The 24,558-nt window shown below is 38.4% G+C and overlaps 1 protein-coding gene across 1 annotated transcript in view; it reads left to right on the top strand.

Annotated features, from left to right (window-relative positions):
• Positions 1-24,558, top strand: part of EXOC4 (exocyst complex component 4) — a 635,543-nt gene that overhangs the window by 256,250 nt on the left and 354,735 nt on the right. The window contains exon 10 of the mRNA XM_019750984.3: positions 19,501-19,597. Within this exon, the coding sequence (XP_019606543.1) occupies positions 19,501-19,597 (97 nt within the window). The remainder of the gene's footprint in view (positions 1-19,500; positions 19,598-24,558) is intronic.

The raw sequence follows: 24,558 nt of genomic DNA, 5'->3' as shown, positions 1-24,558 counted from the left end.
GAAGCAAACATGTCAACACAGCCTCTCTCCTTCTCCTCGCCCCTGTACCCCCTGCCCCTTTCCCCAGTTGTCACCTACTTGGGGAAAGAGAAGAACCCCAGAAGTGGGAGTATAGCAGACAAGATGGGTTAGCGGTTTTCTGCTTTTCTTTCCTCTTCTGTGGCGACGGAGAACAGCAGCTGTTGTGTCGTAAGGTGTGATCACGGCCTTGGCCATTTTGCCAGGACGTAGCCTCCCGAGAGCTGGTGGCAGAGTTAAGTCACACTTCATTGCTTCCAGAACATCTGGGACTTGTGCCTTTTGCCAGAAAAGCCTTGGCACCAAAAAAGAACAAAAACATTCCATCCCAATTTCGGTTTTGAAAAAAGCCCCCAGACCACCTCTGGGACATTGCAGGGATGGGGGAGGGGGACAATCTAGCCCACATCCTGCACCTGCCCTCCCAGCTGGTCACCAGTTATACGGGTCACGTCTTCCGGTGCTTTTGTTGATTATGTTACCTTAGTTGTATGACCCTGTGCCTAAATGGCCGTGTATGTGTGTGTGTGCACGAGCACGTGTCTTTGTATAAACACACAATTCCAAATATAGAACTGCTGTAGGGTTTCATAAACAAATGTTATCTATAGAATGTGGATATATGTGCATTTTTTTTTTTTTTAGAGTTTTGCTGTATTGGGTCTGGCATGATGCTGACACACTGACTTTTATGAAATTGGTTTTCATCAAAGTCTGCAGGTTGTTCTTATACTGGCAATGGCTTTGATTAAGCACTGTATTAGGGTCACATCCTAGAATAACAGCATTTCGAAATCCCTGGCTGTTTTTGAAAGAATTGTGATTAAAGTTCTGGCTGTTTTCCCGTGATTACTAATGTCTGCTGAGGGTTGAGTTTCCCCGGTTGTTATTGACGATTGAGTTGTGTGGCAGCCCCTTGTGCTTTCTTGCCAATATCAGTGGCATTCTCCGGGGGAAGTGATTTTTGCATTGAAATGTGAGAACGAAAAGCTGTAACAAAATTAACACAGGGTCTAGGGTTTCTGATGTGAATACAGAGCTTAGAATGGAAAGGTTTCCTCAAGTCTAATTCATCTGTGATTGAATTTCAGACAAAACAACGCGGCCATGATGAGAAGGGAGAGAAGCCCATCTAAAAGAGATTATGGATAAACAGGTTGAGAAATCCGATATGGCAGGGTGAAATCTAGGCAATCCAATATTTTGGCTTCGGCTGGGTCTTCTTGACAGGTGTGTTCTGTGCCCTGGCAGGAGCACCCTCAGCGGTGGCAGCACCCTTGGGAAGCCTGTGCCATTAGGAATGATCTCTGCCTGCTGGTGGGAAATGGAAAATGAGCTCCTTTCTTACGTGTGTGGGAAAAATAAGCGAGTATGCATGGTGAGGGGGACAGTTACCTACGCTTTTAAGATACACTATGGAGTTATGGTCACATAAATAAAAGAATGTATTGAATATGTACTACTACCCCAGTGAATATGTTCTTTTCCACATAGAAAAATAAAATGCCGGATTTTAAAAATTCAGAATATGGGAAGTGAGATTTCTTTTTTTTGGTTGCTGCCAAATTAAAGTCCCACATAATTTTGTTCTTTTCCATACTGATCTTTTATCTTCGGAAATTTCAGGACTTGGTATTTATTTTTCTACCCATGTAGGTTACAAATTTCTTGAGGGTGAGTCACCATTGCTTAGGCTTTTTGGTTTCTCTCACTGTGCATATACAAAATAGTTTTGTAATACTAGTATCTGTGAATCGATTTAGAATTTACCGCTTGTACTCTACAGCAAATAACCTTAAAAATCAAATTCGGTGTTACGCAAACATCCTAAATAATTAAAATTATCCTAACTTGAGAAGGTCCTGAACTTAAAGAATTGACAAATTCTTTTTTCTTATTTAAACGAACTTTGTACTGATTTCAAAGTAGAACAATGGACTTTGGGTCTTACGTACTTCTGCTCTTCTTTCACACATCATTAAGTGTTATTGTATGAGGAAGAGGGGATAGCAATATATATGTAGGTATATACCTATGTGTGTGTATCTATCTAATACTATTTCATATATACATGTATATATGTAAACTTTAGAAACTAATTCATCAATCATTGAGCAAGTATTTTCTGAGTACCCACTATTATCAGATGTTGTTCTAAGTACTTGAGATAGCAAGAGCAAACAAAACAAAGTTCTGCAATCTTTTATTGTTTCTATTTTATTTTAAATGTTTTTTTCTGAGATAAAATTCACATGCCATAGAAGTCACCATCTTGCAGCGTTCAATGCAGTGATTTTTACTATGTTTGCAGAATTGTGCAACCATCACCACTAATTCCTGAGCATTTTTATCATCCCCCAGAAGAAACCCCCATCTGTTAGCTGTCAGTCTCCATCACCCGTTCCCCCAGCCCTTGGCAACCATAATCTATATTCACTCTCTCTGTGGATTTGCCTATTCTGGACATTTAGTATAAATGAAACTATACAACATGTGGTCTTTTATGTCTGGTTTCTGCCACTTAGCATAATGTTTTGAAGGTTCATCCATGTTGTAGCATGAATCAGCATTTTATTCCTGTTTACTGAGGTAAGGAATATTATTGGAAGAGCAAGCAGGGGATGAGGGGGTGGGTCAGAGTTTGGTTTTGGGCATATTGAATTAGAGTCATGCCTATAAGAATCCCCGTGGAGATATTGAATAACTGTTGTAAATATAAGTCAGGAGTTCAGGGGAGACTTATATCTCCCCTGGACTGGTATCTGGACTGGAGGTAGGAGTTGAGGTGTCATTAACATATAGATGATATTTAAAGCCACCGGATTAAATGAAATATTCAATGGCCTATTTCTAGAACAGAGAAATGTTTCAAGGATTGACCCCTGGGGTACTTGAATGATAAAAGGTCAGGAAGTTGAGAAATCAGCAAGAGAATGGAGAAGGCCGGGTTAGTGACTAAGGAGGAGAGTCAAGAGATTATATTATAGGGACCTAGAAGCTAAGTAAAGAATTTGTTTCAAGAAACGAGGGGTTAATTGTGTCAATTGAGCTTTCTAGATCCAATAAGAAGAATGTGGACTGAGAATTGTTCATTGACTGAGTTCATTGTTCATTTGAAGAGGGTGGCTTCCACACTATACCACGATTGAAAGAGTGAACTCCAGGGCCCCAGAGGCGTGCGTATTTCTGGCAATTCCCATGGTCCTTCATCCGCCCACAACACTTCCAGGCTCATCTCTACAGGCTGGTCCATCTCATCATGCCCTTTATCTCATTCATGCCAGTTACTACAAGGAGCCCAGGGGTCCCCGTGAGCCACCACCCTCAGCCCCCTTAGTCCCAATACCACTCGGGACATTTCCATTTCCCGTCTCTGTCCAGTGTCTTAATCTACCCATCTCCCTTTGCAAACCCCTTATATCCCCAACGCCTATTTTGAATGTTCCTTTAACCTCCTTCCTAGAGCAATTGGAACTGAAACCTGTCTCACCCTACAGAGCCTGCTTCACTGCTCCTGTTTTAAATGGTGGTTCTTTTTTCCATACAGAGACGTGACAGGTGTCTCCTTGCCCCCTCCAGACCGTTTTCTTTCTCTTCTCCCATGCCCTCAGATTATTTCATCTGTTATTATTACTTGTTGTAGTTACTTACAGACCCTAGGATTGTTCCATCTTGTTCCAAGCTGTAGATCACACAATATGTATCTGTAAATCACAAAATGATTGGTTCCCCGAGGTTAGGCAAGCATCAGTGTGATAGCCTGGCTTCAGGGTAGTTTATGATAGCAAGGACCGTTTTTTGAGACCAGTTTTTTTTGTTGTTGTTGGTTTTTTGGAAACATTAGTAAATGTGGAAGATGGCAAATGCATTAGTCAAGCTCCTGCTGTACTGACCTGTTCTTTAAAAAATGCATGAATTTTAAGTGGTTTATATAGTTGAAAGGAGAACTCCCCACATGTGTCAGATATGCTGATCAAATGATAAAGGGAAGGAAAATTGAGCCTCAACCTTTTGTGCAGCCGGTGAAAGGAAACGCACATTGCAGTTCTCTGAGGCAGATGGAATGTGAACAACTAATAAATCAGGTTTTGAAACATTGAAGAACAACTTATTTCAATGCATATGGTATTGGATCTTAGACAAGATAGTATCAGGAGTAAAAATAGATTAGGCAGTGTCAGAAGGACAATGTACCCAACTAAGCATCATGTACATAACAATCTTTAAATCCATTTCCTGGCATCAAGCTCAGAAATTCAGTAAATAAATTATTATAGTGTGTCAAGGGGGGTCTTCAAGGTCTCTATGGAGTTGTACATGAAAGAGATGAGAGTGAAATTGTGTTACTGCAAGGATTCTATGATCATTCTAATATTTCCTCCTCTATTGTGCTCTAGGAAGATCAGAAGAGAGTAATCACTTTGTAGCCTTCTTATAAGAAGCATCAACAGTAGAAATGCAAATTGTTTTAATGGACACATTTACATCAGTGCTTGTGGACCTGCTTGGTGTTGGCAACCTCTGCTGTGTGGTCACCCCTTGTTCACAGAGTGATAGAAAATGGGCCACTGCGTACAAGTCCATCCAACCTAAGTGTAAAAATAGATTTTAGAAAAGCAGACAAGCATGACTCTGAAGTTTGAATTTAATTTTGCCAAATACAGATGTAGGCGAAAATAGCAAGCAAAAATTGATATCATTAAGTAATTTTAAGTCATCCTTTATTGACTTTTTAATTTTGAAGTGGAGCAAGAAAACTTTTCTTTCAAATAAGGCATTTTTAGTCGGATGTGCTTCAACTTGTAATTGTTCAAAATTTCATGGCCGAAGTGTCCTGAGAGTTTGTTTTCATCTATAGTTTAATATAGAACAATGTAATCGGAGTTTCGGAGGATTTTTTGGTTGGGTAGATGGAAAACAGGGATGGAAATTCATTTTCCCTTAGGAAAAAACAGGAGAGTATGAGTTCGTGAATATATTCCTCAAAGATATCTAGGTCAACAATCCATTTGGTTAGCTCGTTTGACTTTGTGGCGATTTCTTTCTGACTTCTCAGCGTGGTTTTATATTTATTGTGTTCCTCAACTAGTGAACACTGTATTAGAACTTTTAGGCATTATACCAGCATGGAAGATAAAAAGACCCTGCCTTCGAGTTGGTCACAGTTCCTGGAGACAGGGCACCCCATTGCACTGTTTTAATGTGCACTGAAAGTAAGGATGAGATAAAATATTAAATTATGAGATACATGAGATTAGTTTGGCATGGCAGTCATTTGCTCTGGGCCCAGAATGTAAAGATTTTCTCCAGTCATAATGAACTTGGAACCGACCTGTACCCAATTGTGATGTTTTGCTTTTAACCTGCCTTATGATTTGGGGGTGGGTTGGAGTGGGGGAAGAGTACTGTAAGCATATGTTAGATCAGGCTATTCCTGTAGTCAGATACATTTGAATGCCACCCCCACGCAACTCTTGTGAAACCTAACACTACTGACAGTACACATTTACACATTGAGTGTCATGCCATCAAGCCTTCTACTTTGTCTAAATTATGGTTATTTGCCAGGTGTGTACCTTAAGGGGTAGTCCTTTAATAGAAGAAAAAGTAATATTATAAATACGGTGATAAATATCTGTGCAAAGTCAAAAGAGAACCTGGGAAGGCCTTGTGGCTTTATATAAGTACTTTTGAATTGGAGCGGACCATCTACAGTTTGGACCAGAATCGTTAAATTTCATTATTATCCTTCAATTGTTACTAATGATAAATATGTATGTAGTATTCAGAAATGTTGAAATTATATTTAGGAGGGTTTTTAACTAAAGATTCTAGTGGATCCAGGAAAATTAATAAAGGGTTATCTGTGTTAAGTATAACTGATGTATTTCTGGCATCTTTATTTATTTTTTTGGAAGAATTTCAAACAAACACAGAAGTGGAGGATACAGTATGTATCTATACCTATATCCTTCTGTGTACTAAGAATCTGCATTCAATTCAAGATTTCACTTCATTGGTTGGCTTCATCTCCTGTTTCCTTTTTTATTCTTTGCTGATGTATTTTGAAGCAATCCCCAGATATCATGTCGCTTTCGCCCTGTGTGCCTGACTATGCACCAGAATAAATAAAAAAAGAATACTGCTATTGTCCAAGTGCTGGAGATGCAGGGGTTGGGGCGCTGCTGGGTGGAGCACCCCTTGTAGATGACTGATTGCCCTGCCTGTGAGAGGGGAGGCGACCGGCACCTGAGGGGCCTCTGGAGACATGGTGCTCACAGGAGGAAACCGGGGATGCTCCTGAGGGCTTTTGGAGATGGAGAAATGTAGGAGCTGAATCAGGATCAAGGAAATTCAGGGCGTTATGAGGGAAGGACGGGTGGGGATGGTTAGGTAGTTACTATCCATGGAGATTGGCCAGCTGACTAGGAGGGAGGGGTGCAGGGCGCTTTGGGCCACCAGGCCAGAGGTTTTGTCGCAGTTAGCTTGGTTGATGGCAGCCCCAGAAGCTGCAGACCCTGTGTGCTGCCCGGCAGAGATAACTGAAGGAGACAGTCCAGAGACTTCGCTTTGGGGACGACAGGAGAGGCATTTTGAAGCCAGACTTTATGTCAGGATGAAGGTTACGGAGAGGGCTGTGTTACAGATTATGCTGAGGTTTTTAGAACATGATCTTAGATTTGCATTAAATCATGCACTCTCCTGCTCCAAATCTTCAATAGCTTCCCGTTCTACTTAGGATAACAAAATCTACTTTTCTTAGCATACCCCGCCAGGCCCTGGGCGAGCTGGCTCTGCCTACTTCCCCGTTTCACCCTCCTTCCTCACTAGCCCTCCAACACTCAGCTGTTCTCAGTGCCCGGATGTGCCGAGCTCTTTATTGCCCTGGGTCTTCCACGTGTCCCTCTCTCCGCTTAGAATGTGCGTAGTCCTTCCTCTACTCTTTACAGACCGGCTCCTCCCTCTACTCTTATAGACCAGCTACTGCTCATTCTGCAGGTTCTGTGTAACTGTCACTCCCTCAAACAGATGTTCTCTGGCCTCGAGGGAAATGAGCCCCTAACAGGTATTACAGAGGTTGTTGTAAAACATTATAGAGGTGTCATGGTCTGTCCTGCCACTGTGTTCCGATGCCAATGCAAAAGACAATTTGTAAGTACTGCACGTTTATTTGTGTGGTAGCTTGATGTCTGTCTCATTACAGGGTGGTCCCCTCCACGGGGCAAGGACTATGTCTGATCCCTGCACCTCGCATTGTACCTGGCATGCAGCAGCCTTTCTAATACCAGCTGGTGAACGGTGACTGTTTGTTGCATGCCAACAGTGCCAGGCAATCTTTAACACTCAGGTTCTTGAAGAATACTTACTGACATAGGAAAACACTCAGGGTAGAGTGTTGGGAGGGAAAAGCTGGCTCAAACATCTACGTGTGCATGGTTTTCATTTTTTCTGTGTATGCTTTAGTTGTGTGCTCCTGCAAAAGCGTCGTTTTAGCGGGCATTCCCTGTGTAATATCGTCCTCAGAATTATGTCATCATGGCCAGGTTTCTGGCACTTCGTTTTTAGAGATTTATTGTTGCTGGTATATAGAAATACATGCTTTCTACTGACAACATTTAATATTTAAATGCATTTATTTATATTTTACTTTACCCCCATTTTCTATGCCAGGGGAGGACTTACTGAGAAGGGGGTGGTTGAGTGAAGACGTGCAGGGGGTAAGGGAGCGAAGCCATCCAGAGCTGGAAGGAGACGGCTGGCCGATGGAACAGGACCAACAGAGGCCCTGAGGCAGTGTGCGTGGTATGCTCACAAAAGAGGAAGAAGGCCTGTGTGACACAGGAAGTAGTAGGAGATGAACCCAGAACATTACAAAGGCCGATAATAGAGTCTTCTAGGTCACTGTAAGGAGCTAGGCTTTTACTCGAGATGAGACAGGTCACATTTGGAGTGTTCTAGAGAGATGAGTAACTGCCTTAGCCTTGCATGTTAACATGTTCAGTCTGGCTTGTATGTGGAGAATCCCCTGAAAAGGGATGAGGATGCAAGCAGGGAGACCAGTTATGGAGACCAGTTAGGACACAGATGGAAAGTAGTAGCAGTGGGGCTGGTGAGAAAGAAGTACGGGATCCCATTCCTGATGTTTGGAAGGCTGAACCGACCAGATTTGCTAATGGTTGCATGAGAGGCATGAGCAAAACAGGAGAGAGAGAGGGACTCCCAGGTTTTAGACATGAGCGCCCAAAGGCTGATGTTCTTACTGCTGCCAGGAAATTGTACAGTAGGAGTACCTGTACATGCTTGTATGTAATAAAAGCTTGTTGAATTTAATCGGCCTTCCCTCTTTGTGTTCAAGTCTGTCCTTAGTTGCTGGAGTGGTGTTTGACTGTTGGGATAAAAAATGTTTACACTGAGGCTGTGTCCACGGACCATCAATTTCCAGGCCTAAGTAGCTTTGTCTCATATTTTCAGAACCTTTTGTTAGTAACCTCTGCCCATCTCTGCTCCCTTCTGAGCTAAATTGACAAGCCATTCTTATGTGCATTTATTTTAATAAAAGCCTTATCTATATTTTAGACTTTCGAAAAACACATTTAAAAAGCAGATTCACTGATCTTTAAAGAGATAACAAAAGAAAAATCCTTTTCCAGGAAGAGGTTTTAGCAATAATTTTATAGGCTGTATTTAGGAAATGTTGATAAATAGCTCTTTGTTACTGTGATTGAGTCACTGTTTTTGATCAGCCAAGTGGGGTATTTATTGAATACCCATATTAGGAATTCTGTGTTAACTTTGCCAGTCTGCTTTCCTGTATTATTAATATCAGGCTACTTTGTAGGCGAACGATGGCATATTTTCTCTGCCAAACAACTATACCTTCACAGGTCTTCCTTGGATTTTATTACGCTTCATGTGAAGTTGGTTTCCAAATTCAAGAGCAATAGTACTGCCTTGGTGCAATGCTAGTTTTTCATTCTTTTGCTGCATTTTATAATAGTTTTGTCTCTAACTTTTGGTTTCTGCTTTTTTATACGCCAGTCATAACGTGAACTTCTTGAGGTCGTGACTATGTCTTTTAGTGATATTTATATCATCTGACACTCCCTCCTGCGCACAAAGGTGCTGAGCTGCTGATTATAGATTGAATTCAATTGCGTACATTGTCCTTTCTATTAAATTCTTTTTTTTTTCCAAAATTGCTTTTTTGAAAACCATTGATTATAGTGATTTTTTTAAAAGTTCTGCTACTTGTTTAGGAGTGAATAATTGAGAAACATTTTAGATTAAAGTTGCACAGACATGCCATGAATTTTGCCCATTTTGTGATAATCAGGGCAGAATCTAAGATTCTTCCCATAAAAGAAAGAGAGCAGAAGATAATCCTAATTAGATGGTGCAATAATGTCAGCCCAGAATGATACCAGGTATTTTTTCCGGAAGCATAACTAATATCCCAAAGCAAAAATACAGTCCATTCTCATTTAAAATCCCATTAGAATTATTGCCTATAAAATCTCAATGATTATAATATTTGGCATACATTTTAACTACATTATCTTATACCATATCAGAAAATGTAAATAAAACCAATAGGTAGAATATATTGTAAAGGAAATTTATAATCTAGGAAATAACAATTCATAGATGGAAGAGTTTCTCAAGAGTACATTATCTGGCTCATTGCCTTTATTTTATTGGTAAAGAATAGCTGGCTCAGCGTCGCCAAACAACTTAATGCCATATAATTACTTGATATCAACGTCAGAGGATTTTATTCTCCTAATATCTGATTTAATAATCTACCATATTAAATTATATTTTTTTACCTAATACTATACTTCACTATTTCAAGTTAACTGGTAACATTTAAGGCAAGAACTATATTCTGCTCTATTATTTTCCTTGTGTTATTTGTAGTGACTATCTGAGCTAGGTTTACTGTGCGAATTGATTGAAAACAAACAGCAACAGGGATATCTGAGTAGAATCCAAAGAGACTTGCACTGGAGTGATTGAATTCAGAGGGGGAGTTATTTATAGACTGTTCTGTAAAGAGTAGATTGTGTGGAAACTTCTTTTTCTGGCGGTATGATTGATACCTTCGTTGATGCTCCCATGAAAAAATTTAGAATGTTGGATAAAACACTTAAAAATTGCTTTGATAAATTGACAAGAAAGTTAGGATTATCGGGGGGGGGGGGGGGGGGGGATAAAAACAGGACTGTAGAGAGATACTGGAGAAAGAACTACCAAAGCCAGTTTTCACTCTGAAGGTATTTGCTAAACCCAGATGAACTTGGAAGGCACAGGAGAAGGAACAAAGCCCAGAACCTATCCAACCTGGGGCACTAAGTACAAAGTAACCCCGAACTCCACACAGAGTACATGGATCATCTGGAAATATCACCGTCCCCATAAACTCCCCACCTCCAATAAGGCATTAAAAAATAGTGGTCGCCTTGGCACAGGTTGAAGGGAGGACAAGTCTCTGAAGATTTTATAACCAGATTTGTTGGAAAAATATATACTCTGGGTGGTGCGAGAAAATTTCAAAGTGAGCATTTAGTTTAAAATGGGTTCTAGGTTGGTAGTTCCTTTATGCAGACTAGCAGAAGTTATTGCTAATGTTTTCTAGTGGAACCGACCTTCAAACCAGTCCTCAAAGAATTGCTACAGATAAATTTCTAAGGAATGTGAGCCAGTAAAACACTGATGTGCACACATACACACATGATATATAACACATGTGGGAGGAAAGTTTCCAGGAACCAAAAGGTTCCCGCAAAGGGGACAGAAAACAAAACAAAAAAGAAAGAGAAAAATTAGATCAGCAAAGACTTCCAGTACTGCAATTATAAGACATATAATACAGGCTTTTCTCTCAATGTTATTTTAATTAATAATCTTTCACCATAATGGCTCTGCCTTTTGTATCTTTTTTTTTTACCTTATTGCGGTATGTATATATTTTTAATGGCTGCATCATATTCCAGCAATATATTTGTGTTTGTGTGTATGGGTGCATGTTTGTCTCCATTATATATGTGTGTATATGTAATCAATTCCCTATTGCTTTGCGTTTTAACTTTTTTTTTTTATCTTAATATACTGTTCTGTGATGAGTGTCCTTGTTGCCAAATCTTAAATATACAGACAATATTTTTTATTGCGGATAGGAGGAAATTCCTAGAAGTGGAATTTTGGGGTCCAGTATACTGTAAATTGTTAATACCTAGGGTATGTGCTTTATACCAATTATGACTGGTAAAATGGAAAATAAAAAATTTTGAGAATATGTACAAGATATAAGTGTGCCAGATAAATGTGGAGAAAACATTATTAGAAAAATGCACTACTTTTTGCTTTTGTGTGTGGCTGACATTGAACGCACTGCATTTAATGAAAGACAGATGTCGAGAGAAATATAGAAGACGCATCTTTTTTTACGGTTGTCATTTCAATTGTAGATGAATGAGAGCATTTCATTTCCTTTTTTGTTGTAGTCCTCCACTGGGGTAAAAAAAAAAAAATGGGTTGGCCATTGGACAGCTACAAGGGATGGACAGTCTGATTAGATTATAAAACAGTGATTATTTTTATCAATTATTTACCGCACATAGGATATGCACAATCCTCGAATTACACTCTATTTATATAAAAACAGAAAAAATGTCTCTGCTAGCTGTAATTTTGAGCGTTGATCATGCATTGGCTAATGGTTAGCTGTCTTGGAAGACCAATTTTAATTCTGTGAGAATATTGCGTTGTTGCCTTGGGTTCCTGGGAAGATGACTGTTGCTGGTTAAACCTAAGCAGTGACTATGCGTTTGCTGGTCAAGTTATGTAAAGCAGTCTGTGCGGCAGCAATTCAGATGCTTCCAGTGAGCCACGAAATAATGCTGTTTCTCTTCAGATGCCAGCACTTATGATTGCTGTCAGTAAGCGAACTGTTGTTACCAGCTTCTGCAACTTACATTTGGACTCTTAAGTTTGTATGGAAAGAGCCCTTTATCTCTCCTGCTTCTCAGTCATTTGGGGGCTATTATTGTACTTCGCATCTGTCATATCAATCCCTTCAAATACCTTCCTTCCAACTTTGAGAGTACTTACCATATTTCCCTGAAAATAAGACAAGCTGGACCATCAGCACTACTGCATCTTTTGGAGCAAAACTTAATATAAGTCCTGGTCTTATTTTACTGTAATATAAGACCCAGTCTTATATTACATTATATTATATAATACAGGGTCTTATATTATAGTAAAATAAGACCAGGACTTATAAGATATAATGTAATATTGTATATAATGTATATAAGACCCGGTCTTATATAATAAAATGTAAGACCGGGTCTTATATTAATTTTACTATAATAATAAGACCCGGACCTATATAATGTAAGACCGGGTCTTATATTAATTTTTGCTCCAAAAGACGCGTTAAAGCTGATGGTCTGGCTAGGTCTCATTTTCGGGGAAACAGGGTAGTAGATTTGAGTACATCTCTGAGTGTGAAGACTGTGACAGCATTTAACAATACAATTTCTTCTGCATGAACTAATATGTGTAGGCACTAATCTTTTCCAGTGGCCTGGGCGCCACCATAGACCATTTCACAGGCAAAACAAGATGGATGGGCTCTGTCTGTTTGCAGGTTGATGCTTACCCACATCATAAATCTACCACTCAGCTGGCAAGCAATCATGGGAAGACTCCCGATGAGTCAAACATACATGTTAGGTCAACACTGAGAAGGGCTGATCTGATTAGAGGACGTCGCTGCATTCGCTCATCCTTCATATCAGTCTTGCTTTATTTTAACAGGGACTACTGAGCAAACAGCAATCTGAAACTTGAGTGAAGAGAGAAACCTTATTGTCTGCTTTAATCATAGGTGATGAGCTTCCTCCACGATCCTGTGAAACAGAAAGAGCCACCCCTATAGGAGGCAGGTGGGAGAGCTGGGGCTAGTGGGAAAGGATTCTTCTGGAGAACAAAATACTCATACTTCCTCTGTGTGCTGCCATCAGCTCCCCCCACACGCTGATTTCCTTTTAAACTATTAGTTATTTAAAACAGCAGCAACAACAGTAAACATTACAGTGCAGCCTCTTTGGAAAACAATCTGGCAGTTCCTCGAAATGTTAAACAGAGTTACCATATGACACAATTAAAATTCTAGGTCTGTATTAGAGAATGGGAAGTATATGTCCACCCAAAACTCACCTGTGGATGTTTATAGTAGCATTGCTCATGATAGCCCCAGAGTGGAAATACACAAATGTTCATCAGTTGATAACTAGATAAACTAAATGTGCTATATGCATACTCTGAAATATTCAGCCATAAAAAGAAATGGAGAACTGATGTATTCTGCAACATTGATGAACTTTATAAACATTATGCTAAGTGAAAGAAACCAGTAAGGTAAGGGGCTCCAGCTTACACATGTGAGAATCTCTGAGCTAGATATACCTGACTAACTACATCTTCCCTTTTCGTTGCTAAAATTAAAAACTCTTCGATGACCTCTGTGGGACTCAGTGCATCTTCTGTGTTGTAAGGAGATTGTGAGACATTGTATGGGCCTCACATAACTAGACACATGGAAATGACTTGTGAACAAGAAAAGAAGCAGCAAGGGAGGGCTGTTGGAATTTTTTACTCAAAAGGAGAAATAGGAAAAATGCTTCTATTTGTGCTTTGGGGATTAACACAGGGGCACTCTGCAGAGTGCCCTCCCTGCATTCCTAACCCTTTCTTGTCTTCCTACCTTCAAGGAGCCCTCACCAGTAGTTTGAGGGGAGAGGGGTCATGGCACCCACTGCCCGCAGGTCAGGAGAGACAGGACACAGCAGAGTTGGTTCCAGGTCTTGCTGCTGGGACTTTATTATTAGAGAGAAAGTGTTGTTTCTGGCCTCAATTGAGCCATTCAGTGTTTCCCCTAGAATCATTGTCCACATGGTAGTTGTATCTATAGACTATTGTCTTTCTGAAGCTTCACTTACATTTTTGATCAGAGAGGCTTTTTGTGATTTGACTTGGATAACCCACTGCTGTAGTGTGTTGATTCATGCAAAATGTGTTTCATGTATCAAAACCACCATAAAATCAGGGTTTACTGCTCCCTGTTTTCGAATTTTCCTGTATCACCCATCATCTGTGTGATTTTATTCAACCTGTGAGTTTCTTGGGAACCTAAGAGGATATTAAGTACATTGTAGCACATAGAGTTGAAAAATACTTGTTTGACTACTGAACCTACCACGTGTGTGACCTTGACCAAGACACTTTGCACCCCCCACCCCCAATGAGCTTCTATTCATCTCTGTGTTCGGTGATGATATTACTGGGGTATTATTAGGATGAAGTGAGACACTTTACGTAAAGGGTGCAGCACAGTGCCAGTTTCCTAGTAAATTATGTATAATAAACATGAGTCCCCTTCCCCCTTTTGACATTCTTTCTACATATCTTGCATAATACTTGACAACTGTCTTAATTACCTACAGTACAACATTAAAGCTACCCAAGAATAAAATATAATTCAGCAATGAAATATAGGCAAGGCGTTTACTTTTCTAGTGGCGGGCATAACTGATGCATTTCTATTTGTGAGATTGTTTTTCTTACTAATATCTTAATCAGTATACTTTTTTAGGACTTTATTGAAATATGGATTTCTTACTGAGCAAACTTTATGCAAGACACAAGTGCTATTTGTTCCTAGGTGGTTTGTATTTAGAATTCACTAGGTCTGAAAAAGACATTGTCATTTTATTGTTTATTCATTTGTTTATTCATATATTCATTGAACACATATTTGCTGAGTATTTGTTACGTGCCCCAAATGATTCTAAGTACAGGGATATATCCATGAAAAAATCGTATTGTTGTTGGTTAGAGTTGAGGACCAAAGATGGTCCTTTCTCGAAAGGGGCTTGTTGCCTGGATTTTCTTGCCAGATCCAATAAGCGAGCTTACCCCTAAGCAATAGGATATCATCACCAGGGCTGGTTGGCTTGATTTGGCTGTAACTGGAAGTTACTTGAGGGTAAAGGTAATTATTATAGTTATTTTACCTTTATTTTCTTCTTAATTTAGTCCCAAACCCTGAGCTCATATACAGTCCCTTGTTACAAGTTTGGTTGGTGGTGGTGGTAGCAGCAGTGACAGCATTGAGTCATGATTATAATTTGTGCTTTAAGAAGAGGCACTAGCTAAAGAACTGACTCTAAAAGAAAACCGCTGGCAAGTTGAGAGCTGTGAATTCAGGGAACTCTCAGACCATTCTGCTGGCTCTCAGAATCAATTAAAGACCCCGTTTATTGATACAATCAGGAAGTACCGAATGCATTCTGATAATCCTTGGAAAATATTTATGAACCAAAATTGGCTGTAAGAAATTCTCCTTCACTGTGGTTCTTTTCTGTGTGGGAAGGCCATCTTTCAATCCAGAACTCATTAAAAATCTCAGACGAGGCATATTGCTTCTGTGGCTCAACAAACGCGACCATTGAATTCTATACTATTTTCATCTCAGTACTTGGCACAAAACATTCATAATTTTAACATTGATACATTTAATATTAATTTTTAATTGAAAAATGAAGAGTGGAGAAAGACAAATTTTATTCTGTCATGCTGTAAGTGTTCTCAGCAGCTTTCTAAATGTTTCATTGCAACAATAGCACCACCAAAAGAAGACAGACCTGTTTTAATTGGTCTCATTGATGATACAGACTTGTACAAAGTTGCCTAAGGTAGAAAGAATGACTTTTTTTTTTAATTGGGACTTTTTTTTTTTTAATTTATGTTCCAGTGATGTGTGTGCGTGTGTGTGTGATCAGTTAGATCCTTAACTTTCTGGCAATCCTCAAGGGAAAAGTAGACAACCCTTTATATTCTAGATGCACTGAGTGTCAGAGATGGTGCTGAATGCCCTAGAGTACATCATCTTAAACGTCAACACAAGTCTTTGAGTTTATTTCAGTCTGTTTTTTTATAAATGGGAAAGCTGAGGGTCAGAGCATTTAAATAATTATTATCACACTTACAATGTTAAGTAGCAGATCTGGGGCCTGGCACAGACCTTTTTGATCCTTCTCACCGAACCATTTGTCCTCTCAGGGAGAACCTTTGTTTCCATTTTTTTTTCTTTTTTTCTGAGGCCTTGGTTTTGTATTTCTGTTCTATTAAAATGACTAGATTCATTACAAACTACGTCAAATTCTAGTCGGGAGAACCAAGGAATAAATAAGTGTAGAAGCTAATTATGTAGAGGTAAATGGCTTCTAAAAGCAGCACTAACAGATGCTGTCATCTCCGTCGTCACTGGGTGGCCTTGGTGCCTCTTGCCGGTCATCTGAGAGAGCCTGTCACACCATTGTTAGAAACAGGAAACAGTACTAGGGCATTTCTTCCCCTCCCTTCTGCGTGATACATATTCTCCTAGTAATACTACTGTCAGTTTCCTTTTCTTTCCAACCATCCATCATCATCTGGCAGTTTCTCTGGTGCCTGTCCCCTGGCCTGTGACAGCCGAGATTAGACTGGAAGCATGATGAGTGACAGGCAGGGCGTCGCCCTGGCCCATTCTGTGCTCTTCTCAGGATTGCACAACCTGTTGCCTAGGACCGTGTATGACAGCTGCTCCCCGGGTACTTGATTACCGAGGCATGTGAGGAGAGGAGAGTTTGGTTTCTCACCCAGAATACTGAAGTGCTAGAAGAAATCTCAGAGGACAGAGACTCAGAGACCTGCAGTCTTTAACCACCGCCCTTACTTTGGGTTCTGACAGCTCGATTTTCAAGAATAGGTTCACTGGGTTGGTGCTCTTGATTGGTCATTGAGTAAGCTAGGTTTGCACTTGTGGTCTGTGAAGAGGAAACCACACCAAATGCAGGGGAGATGGCATTTGGTGGCAGTACTGGAAGAGTCCATGAGGTTCCTGTATGTGGGAATTTGGTTGGGGACTGGGGTAGGGTGGGTGTGTGTGGGGAGGTGTCTCTTTTTTCATATTTCTGCCCAAGCTTTACTTTTTATTTAGTTTAAACCCATTATGCAAATTAGTAATTGTCTGTCTGAAACTAACAGGGGTTTAGAACAAATGATTGGAGCTAGGTTTATCAGGTCTGTATCTAATTACGAAGTACCTAAAATCGCAGACCATCAGAAGTTTTAGAAACCATTGGAGATCATGTGGTTCTTAAAAGATATACTCACATCGAGTCGATTAAGATTTATATATTTCATGGTAAGTTACTTATGTTGTTCCTGGAGTACTGAATGTAACTTGGTTTCTTCTACACACACACACACACACTCACAAACATACACACTCGTTTCCTTGGTGATTTAATTGTGTCTTGATTTTGTGATCTTAGAAAGAGAAGTGTTGATAAAGAAGACATTTATTCTGGCTTTTTTTTCTGCCTGTATCCATACCATACGACCTCTCGAGGAGGATTTTTATTAAAGGAGCAGTATTTGTGGTAATCTTAATGCTGCCTTTTTAAATCAGCAAAACCTCTGACTTGGCAGGACACTAACATCTCCGATGCAAATATTGTACCATAAAAAGGATTTTTTTCTAATGAGTAAAAACAGCTCATGATTTTTAATTAAGAGCTGTACATGCCATTATATTTTCTGTTTTTTTTCAGACGAACCGTGTTCTGATTAGTTAGTGAAAACAACTAATCCAAATGGGATTTGTCTAGACTCTGATGCCTCTGGGAAGTCTTGATCTGGGCTATGGATTTCTGAAGCTTCACATGTTTTTATCAGTCAATTTCCAAGATGCCTCAGAGACCATTAAGATAGATAATAAATCAGGTGAGATTTAGTTGTGTTTGGTATCATGCAAAGAGCTATAATTAGAAAGAAAATGTTTAATTTAGAAAAAATAAATGAAATATTCTAAGTGTAGCTTGTTAAGGCTTTGAGGAAGTCCCTTGTATGGCCTGTATCTTTCCTGTCAGGATTCTGAAACTGTTAAGAAATAACACAAGCAAAGGTAAATGGAAGATGAAATACCACTTTTATATTGATATAAGCTAGATTGAATGATGTTTAGCCTAGTTTGAGAGCCAAGTGAGTTTGTTAAATGAACATCCAAATTAAACAAATTTACTCACCACTCACAGAAGGTGTTGGACCACTTTGACCTTCTCAACAAGGCAGGAGCTTCATTGCTAAGCTTAGCAAGACAACACTTATTATCTGCAGGCATTCTGATTTCTAAAGTGGAATAAGGGCTTTCTGAAGCATGCATGCCCAGCTTTTTCTTCTCAGTTTTACCGAAGGAGATACTTCACTCTCATTGCAGTGGGTGAAAGATGGAGAGAGGTCAGGGATTACATGAATTGCGCTTCATGTTTGTGGAAGGAAACATGAGGAGTGGGGGTGGGGAGGCATTTCTCCCAACATCCTAAGATACGTATGTTTTCACATCCTGAACTCTGAAATTAGGATGTATCTCACATCAATGGCATCTTAATAGCTGTCGACCGGAAGACAGCCATGATAAGTTGTTTCTGCCTCGGTTTGTGGGAGCTGAGGAGTTATACCTCTTACCGTGAGCCTTCAATATTTCAGTTAATGAACCTCTTAAGGACCATTTGAGGAAAGAGTATGAGTCTTGGTTGGTTTAGGAACATGTTTTCATTAAACCTTTGGATAGCATAAACTTTGAAGAATGCGTATCAGTGGCTTGAAATAAAATGCTGGATACACTCCTTTGAGAAACTCACTTGCTGACTGACACTCCTTAGAAACATGGGTATTGACAACTTCTGAATCACTCAGAAGAGCTGGACTCTGAATATTACGTGGTTTTAAGAATATGTTAACCAATTTTTCTTATATGACCTTACTAAATGTGTACGCAAGATACATGGTAAACATCTATTTATTTAAAAATGAGCTTGTCAGGAAGAGAAAACAAAGATTCTGAGTAACAAAGAAACCTTGTACAGTTTGATTAGCAGGATTTTCTTCCTTAGTGTCACGTGAAACAGTAGTGTAGCTTACATTTAGTGGGGTCTTAGATTTGATGGAGTATGCTCAGTTAGGTTTCTATGAGTGTCGACTCCTTTACTGCCCTGGACAACTTTGAATGACACTTCTTCCCTCCCCTGAAAGTTTTGCACGCCATACTGTCCGAGATAGACACTGGTGATGAGCGATCAAAAACGGAACCTTAACTGAGTTATACTCTCGCAGTCTTTCTATAAATATACTGTTTATTCTTGCTGTGCTTCCATCTCCTTGCTCCAGGGTTAGAATGCTAGTTCATAGTTTACTTCATGAGGAAGACCAGCTCAAGTCATTCCAAACAGTTTTGTAGATATTGAGGGCAATTGTGGTCAAAGGTGGTCCTACTTATGCCACTATAACATTTATCCAGATGTGCTCAGTTTATTCCTTCGTAATAGTTCTAATAAACTAAATGTCTCTGTTTTTTCTTTTTTCTGAAAGGGGGTCCTGATGACAACTTAATCGAAGGTGGAGGAACCAAATTTGTCTGCAAACCTGGAGCCAGAAATATCACCGTCATATTCCATCCATTACTAAGGTAAGTCAAATCCTATGTACTTACTGAAGATCAATGTTTTCATTATTTATGCTCATGTACTAAATGCTAATAGGTCAGTCCGCATTGGGAGAAGTCACAAAAATAACTCATTCCGTTCTCTAGGGCCTCGCTAGTCAATAGAACAAATAATGTCAACTCCACTAAGGAGATACTTTTTCTCAGGAGTAATACTCCATAAATACTTCAGATTTTCTTTCCTACTCCGTCCTCACGTCCCTCTCCCTGTCCTTCCTTTCCCCTCCTTATGTATGTCAGGGGTTGGCAAACTATGTCCTATGGGAGAAATCTAGCCTGTCACCTATTTTTGTAAATAAATTTTATTGACACAAAGTCATGCTCATCTGTTTATGTATTGCTATAGCCGCTTTTGTACTGCAATTTCAGAGTTGAATGCGTGTTTGCAACAGAACTCATATGGCACACAAAGCCTAAAATACTTATTGTCCGGCGCTTGACAGGAAAAAAATTGTAGACCCATGATCTGTTTCACTAATTTACACTAATGACTCAGATAACTTTTGAGAATTGGCAGGTCTCTGAACAAATATGATTTTGAAAAACTGGAAGACACATCAATCAAATATATGGTTTTATTTATTGAAGGATAGCTTGGCGGTGACTAGAATGACATCAATTCTAATGCTCAGTTTATTGTGATACTGTGATTGTAAGAAAATAAAAATCCATGATACTTCCATTTAAAAAACTTCTAAGCCCTAAATACCCTTAAAACGGTACTTTTTGGGGTGGGGGGAAGGGGATTTGTTTAATGGATCTAAAATTTCAGTTTTGCAAGATGAAAAGTTCTAGAGATCTGTTATACAACAATGTGCATATAATTAACACTACTGAGCTGTAAGATGGAAAGGGTGGTCAATTACGTGTTTTTGACCACAGTAAAATAGGGTGCTTTGTGGACACAGATACCCAGTATAATATTAATTGCATAGTTTCTTCAGGAATGAACCAGTATATATTTTTGCTGCGTTTTCATATAATGGACCTGAAACCCTTGGGTTCATTAAAAGTCATACACTTCATATCGTCACATTAACTTTCACAGATAACTCATATATCTGAGGCATTTGGATTAACAGTTAAACGGATGCTACTGAATTGGTCAGAGATAATACTGTATGTACTTTTCCCAAACAGAAGCAGTTTATTACTGGAATTATCCTACTATCTCATTAGCCAAGAGTTACTAAATTGATATCATTAGAACTAATTCAATTGTAATCTCTTAACCAGTTTTTAAAATTGTATTGGAATACTTTACTCAATTAGGTTTAAGTGCAAAAACACAAATATATAAATTAAATAACAGCAACAGTCACTTTCACACAATAAAAAATAAGAGCTTTTTAAAAAAGTTATTAACCTTAAAAATATCTGTTTTAGCAAATGTTTGTAGCAAGTAAATTTACGTAATTTAAGAATCGTGGAATTAAGAGAAGACTATTCCTCTAAATTTAGTCGATTTTATATATGTATGAACTAGGTTAATTGCAACATACAGAATTTCTAAATTAAATAACGATACTCATATATATCAACTGACTTTGGTAATTAGTTTATCACTCCCTCTCTTCTCCAATTACAATTGATTTCTACTCGGTTAGTGTTGTTAATTGTTAGGAAAATGGAAAAATACCTAAATCATTATAGACATCTTGTAACCTAGACTTAACTCCGTAGTTTACTACTAAGTTATGTTCTGGCTTGGATAAATGGAATCCTTAAGCTTACATTTGTTCTAAGTATAGAAGAAACAACCCTTTGGATATTATTTGGCAGTGTTGTCAATAGCCACTTTTCAAGAAATTTTTTCCCATAAACTTTTTTTATCTTTTTAATGTGAACTTAATTGAATGGAATAATATATATATATATATATATATATATATATATATATATACACTATGTCACACTTACTAAAATACACTTCGGATAAAATACTGGTAGAATATAATATATTAAACAATTCTTGACAATTATTGGTTAGTATTGTATTTACGCTGCTCTCCTAGAGAGTTATTTATGGTAAAGCTTGATGATAATCCTACTGGTTTTACTCACTTGTTTGGTCTCTCCTTTCATTGAGAATTTTAATTTATTATTGATTAGAATTGGTGAAAGTTTTCTTGTACTCCTTAAATAGTTTATCATTCATTCATTCTCTGTATAACTCTTAATGGAAGTCACAAAAATATGGTCCGCAAGGTAAATTAATTCCTTTCTAAGGAGGTGCTCATTACAGACTTTAAATTAACCTTTGGCTCAAATTGTAACCTATGTTCTCAAACCCATTACAGAGTTTTAGCTGAAAACTCATAATGGGCTTATGGAACTTCAAATGAATAAGATCTTTTAGTATTTTTTTTTTTTTATTATAGTTTTTACACTTCAGCATTTGCTGATTATTGGATTTATTATTTCTTCTAAAGTTTGGAAGTTTAGTTTTGGTAATGAGAAGAAACAGTGTGTGTTATCATACTAGTATATTTCATTTCTACTATTATCAATTAAAATTTTTCCCATTTCTCCTGTAGTAATCTACTTATTTCTACTCAATAAATGAAATGTTTTTTGACTACTTGCGGTGTGCCTTTCCCCTTCGCTAAGTTAGATGTGGATTCTTGTTCAGTTACTCTTATTTTTATGGAACTATTTAAATACGTATAGATCTACTTTTCTATCCGTTGCGCCTTGCCTTTCTACCAAGCTAGTTCAAAGTGAATGTGATTTCACATTTTATTATTTAAAGATAATATCACAGCAGGAGAGACAATGGAAAAGAATGGAAAGATAGGAAAAAGCACAGGATTCGAAATTGAAAATGAAAACCAAAACAAGTTATGTAGGTTCAAATCTAGGTTCCTTCAGTTTTACTCACTGATTATTTATGGAACCCTGATTCTATGCCAGGGCCTGGGGAAGCCCAAAAATAAGCTCAGATCCTTGCCTGAAGGCACTCACTGGGTGGCTGCCTGGACGGCAAAAACTAGGAAGCTGGAAAACACCAACTATTGAAGAGATGCTGATCAATGGACTGTTCTAGTCTATAAGATTATATATAGTATATAAACCAGTACAGCCTCTCCTGGAACCAGTTTGGCATTATTGAGTGGTCACATATCCTGTCACCTAGTTCTTCCCCTCCAAATGTGTGTCTACTTGTACGGAGCGAATCATATTCTTCTCCTACCCCGATTTTCCAGACTCCTTTTCTGATGGCTTGTAATAATTATTCTTTCTTTGTAACTCACATCGTATTCAAAAAATGAGTTCAGGAGTAACTTATCACAAGCGGACTTTTATCACAAGCCAACACTATTCACACTTTATGGCATTGTTTTCTTCGACTCTCTTAATGAACTCTCAAAATATTTTTCATGAAGAAACCCTTTTAAGTGGGCAGGGCCTTTACTTTCCTTTGCTACTCTTGTATGTTTAGCAACCCTTGCAGTGTGTCTTCCAGAAACTGTGACTATGGCTTTCACACACTTCATTTATTAAGAAGGTTGTTTTCATAATTTTTACTCAACTTGCAGTGCTTTCTTTGGAGCCTAAAGGTTTTCCCTATTGGAAACTCTGAACCACCTGCGAAGAACACCACACAGCAGATGACCATTATGCTGTTCTCGGCAGTCTTTATACTGTCTTCCCATAAATTTATTTTACAATCTCCTCAGATCTAGTAACCTTGCAAACTTATTTTTTACTCTTCTCGCAACTACTGCCGTCTCATCGCGAGGAAATCACGCAGGGTGTTGGAAGCAAACATACCGACTTCCAGTTTGTTCACTACCCTGGCCCCTTGATTTGTGTATTTAATGTTTTCCCTTAGTATTTTCTCTTTTTGGCTAAGAAATCAGGAAATTTTATCTTAGAAAATGCAGTTTTAGAACGAGGAACTATAGTATTATCCTTGTTTCTCTCTCAGTCTAAAAATGCATTGTGTGCAATTAAACCCTTAATGTAAGCTTTGGATGATAAGAGGTCATCTGATTAAGTTTTCAGACTGTGGATCTAAATGAACAAAAACATTGCAATAGTTTTTTAGCCATGCCTGAGTAAATTCTAAAATATTTTCACCAAAATATAGACTCTGAAAATGATAGGTCTAATGCTTGTTTACCCCCCACCGACATGTTGACTATTTTTCTGTTTCTCTGAAAACATGCAAGAGGAACGGATGGATTCACCTGATACATGGAATTTATTTTATAGGCCTTGCATTTGGGGAACAGAAGGGAGAAATGTGAATGTTGAAATTTGAATGACATAGTTCTCTTCTTTAGCCTAAATCAGGCGTGAATTTAGATTATTTTGTAGAAAGTATTATTTTTGAATTATTACATCATGGTAATTGTAAATCATGATCTAAATGTAAAAAACCTTGACCAATGAAGTACATTTTATTGAGGTATCAACCACAGTTTGACATAGTGTAACACTTTTTAATTACAATTAATATATAATCTAGCCCTTTCAGGAAATTTGAAATTATTTTGTGGAGTTTGGAGAATTTATTTTTCCCTTGTTTAAAATTCATTTTTCTTTGTTCTCTAAAAGACTGAAAACAGAGACTATACTGTGCCTTAGATTTGTTAGTACAGTTCTTTCATATTGCAGAAAATGGTTGATAACAATAATTATTCCTTTAAGAATCTAAATTTTTGCAGCATCTAACTAAAGTATTCAGAAAATACTTGAATCCTTGCTCTATCTATCTATCTATCTATCTATCTATCTATCTATCTATCTATCTATCTATGAATTCTGGGCCAGTAAGGCGATTGGTGAGCAGTGTTATTAATGAAACAATGTCATATATTTGGCTCTACTGCTCTCACCATCTCACAACTGTTGGCTTCTGGTTTCAAAGGTGGAATCATTGTTGATAGGTGGTGGGGTTTCATGCAGTCCATCATTGC

Source organism: Rhinolophus sinicus, chromosome 8, assembly GCF_057876585.1.
Source record: "Rhinolophus sinicus isolate RSI-liver-muscle chromosome 8, RSI-T2T, whole genome shotgun sequence".
Lineage (NCBI taxonomy): Eukaryota > Metazoa > Chordata > Mammalia > Chiroptera > Rhinolophidae > Rhinolophus > Rhinolophus sinicus.
The sequence above is the reverse complement of the archived record's forward strand: the minus strand, read 5'-3'. Positions and strand labels throughout refer to the sequence as shown.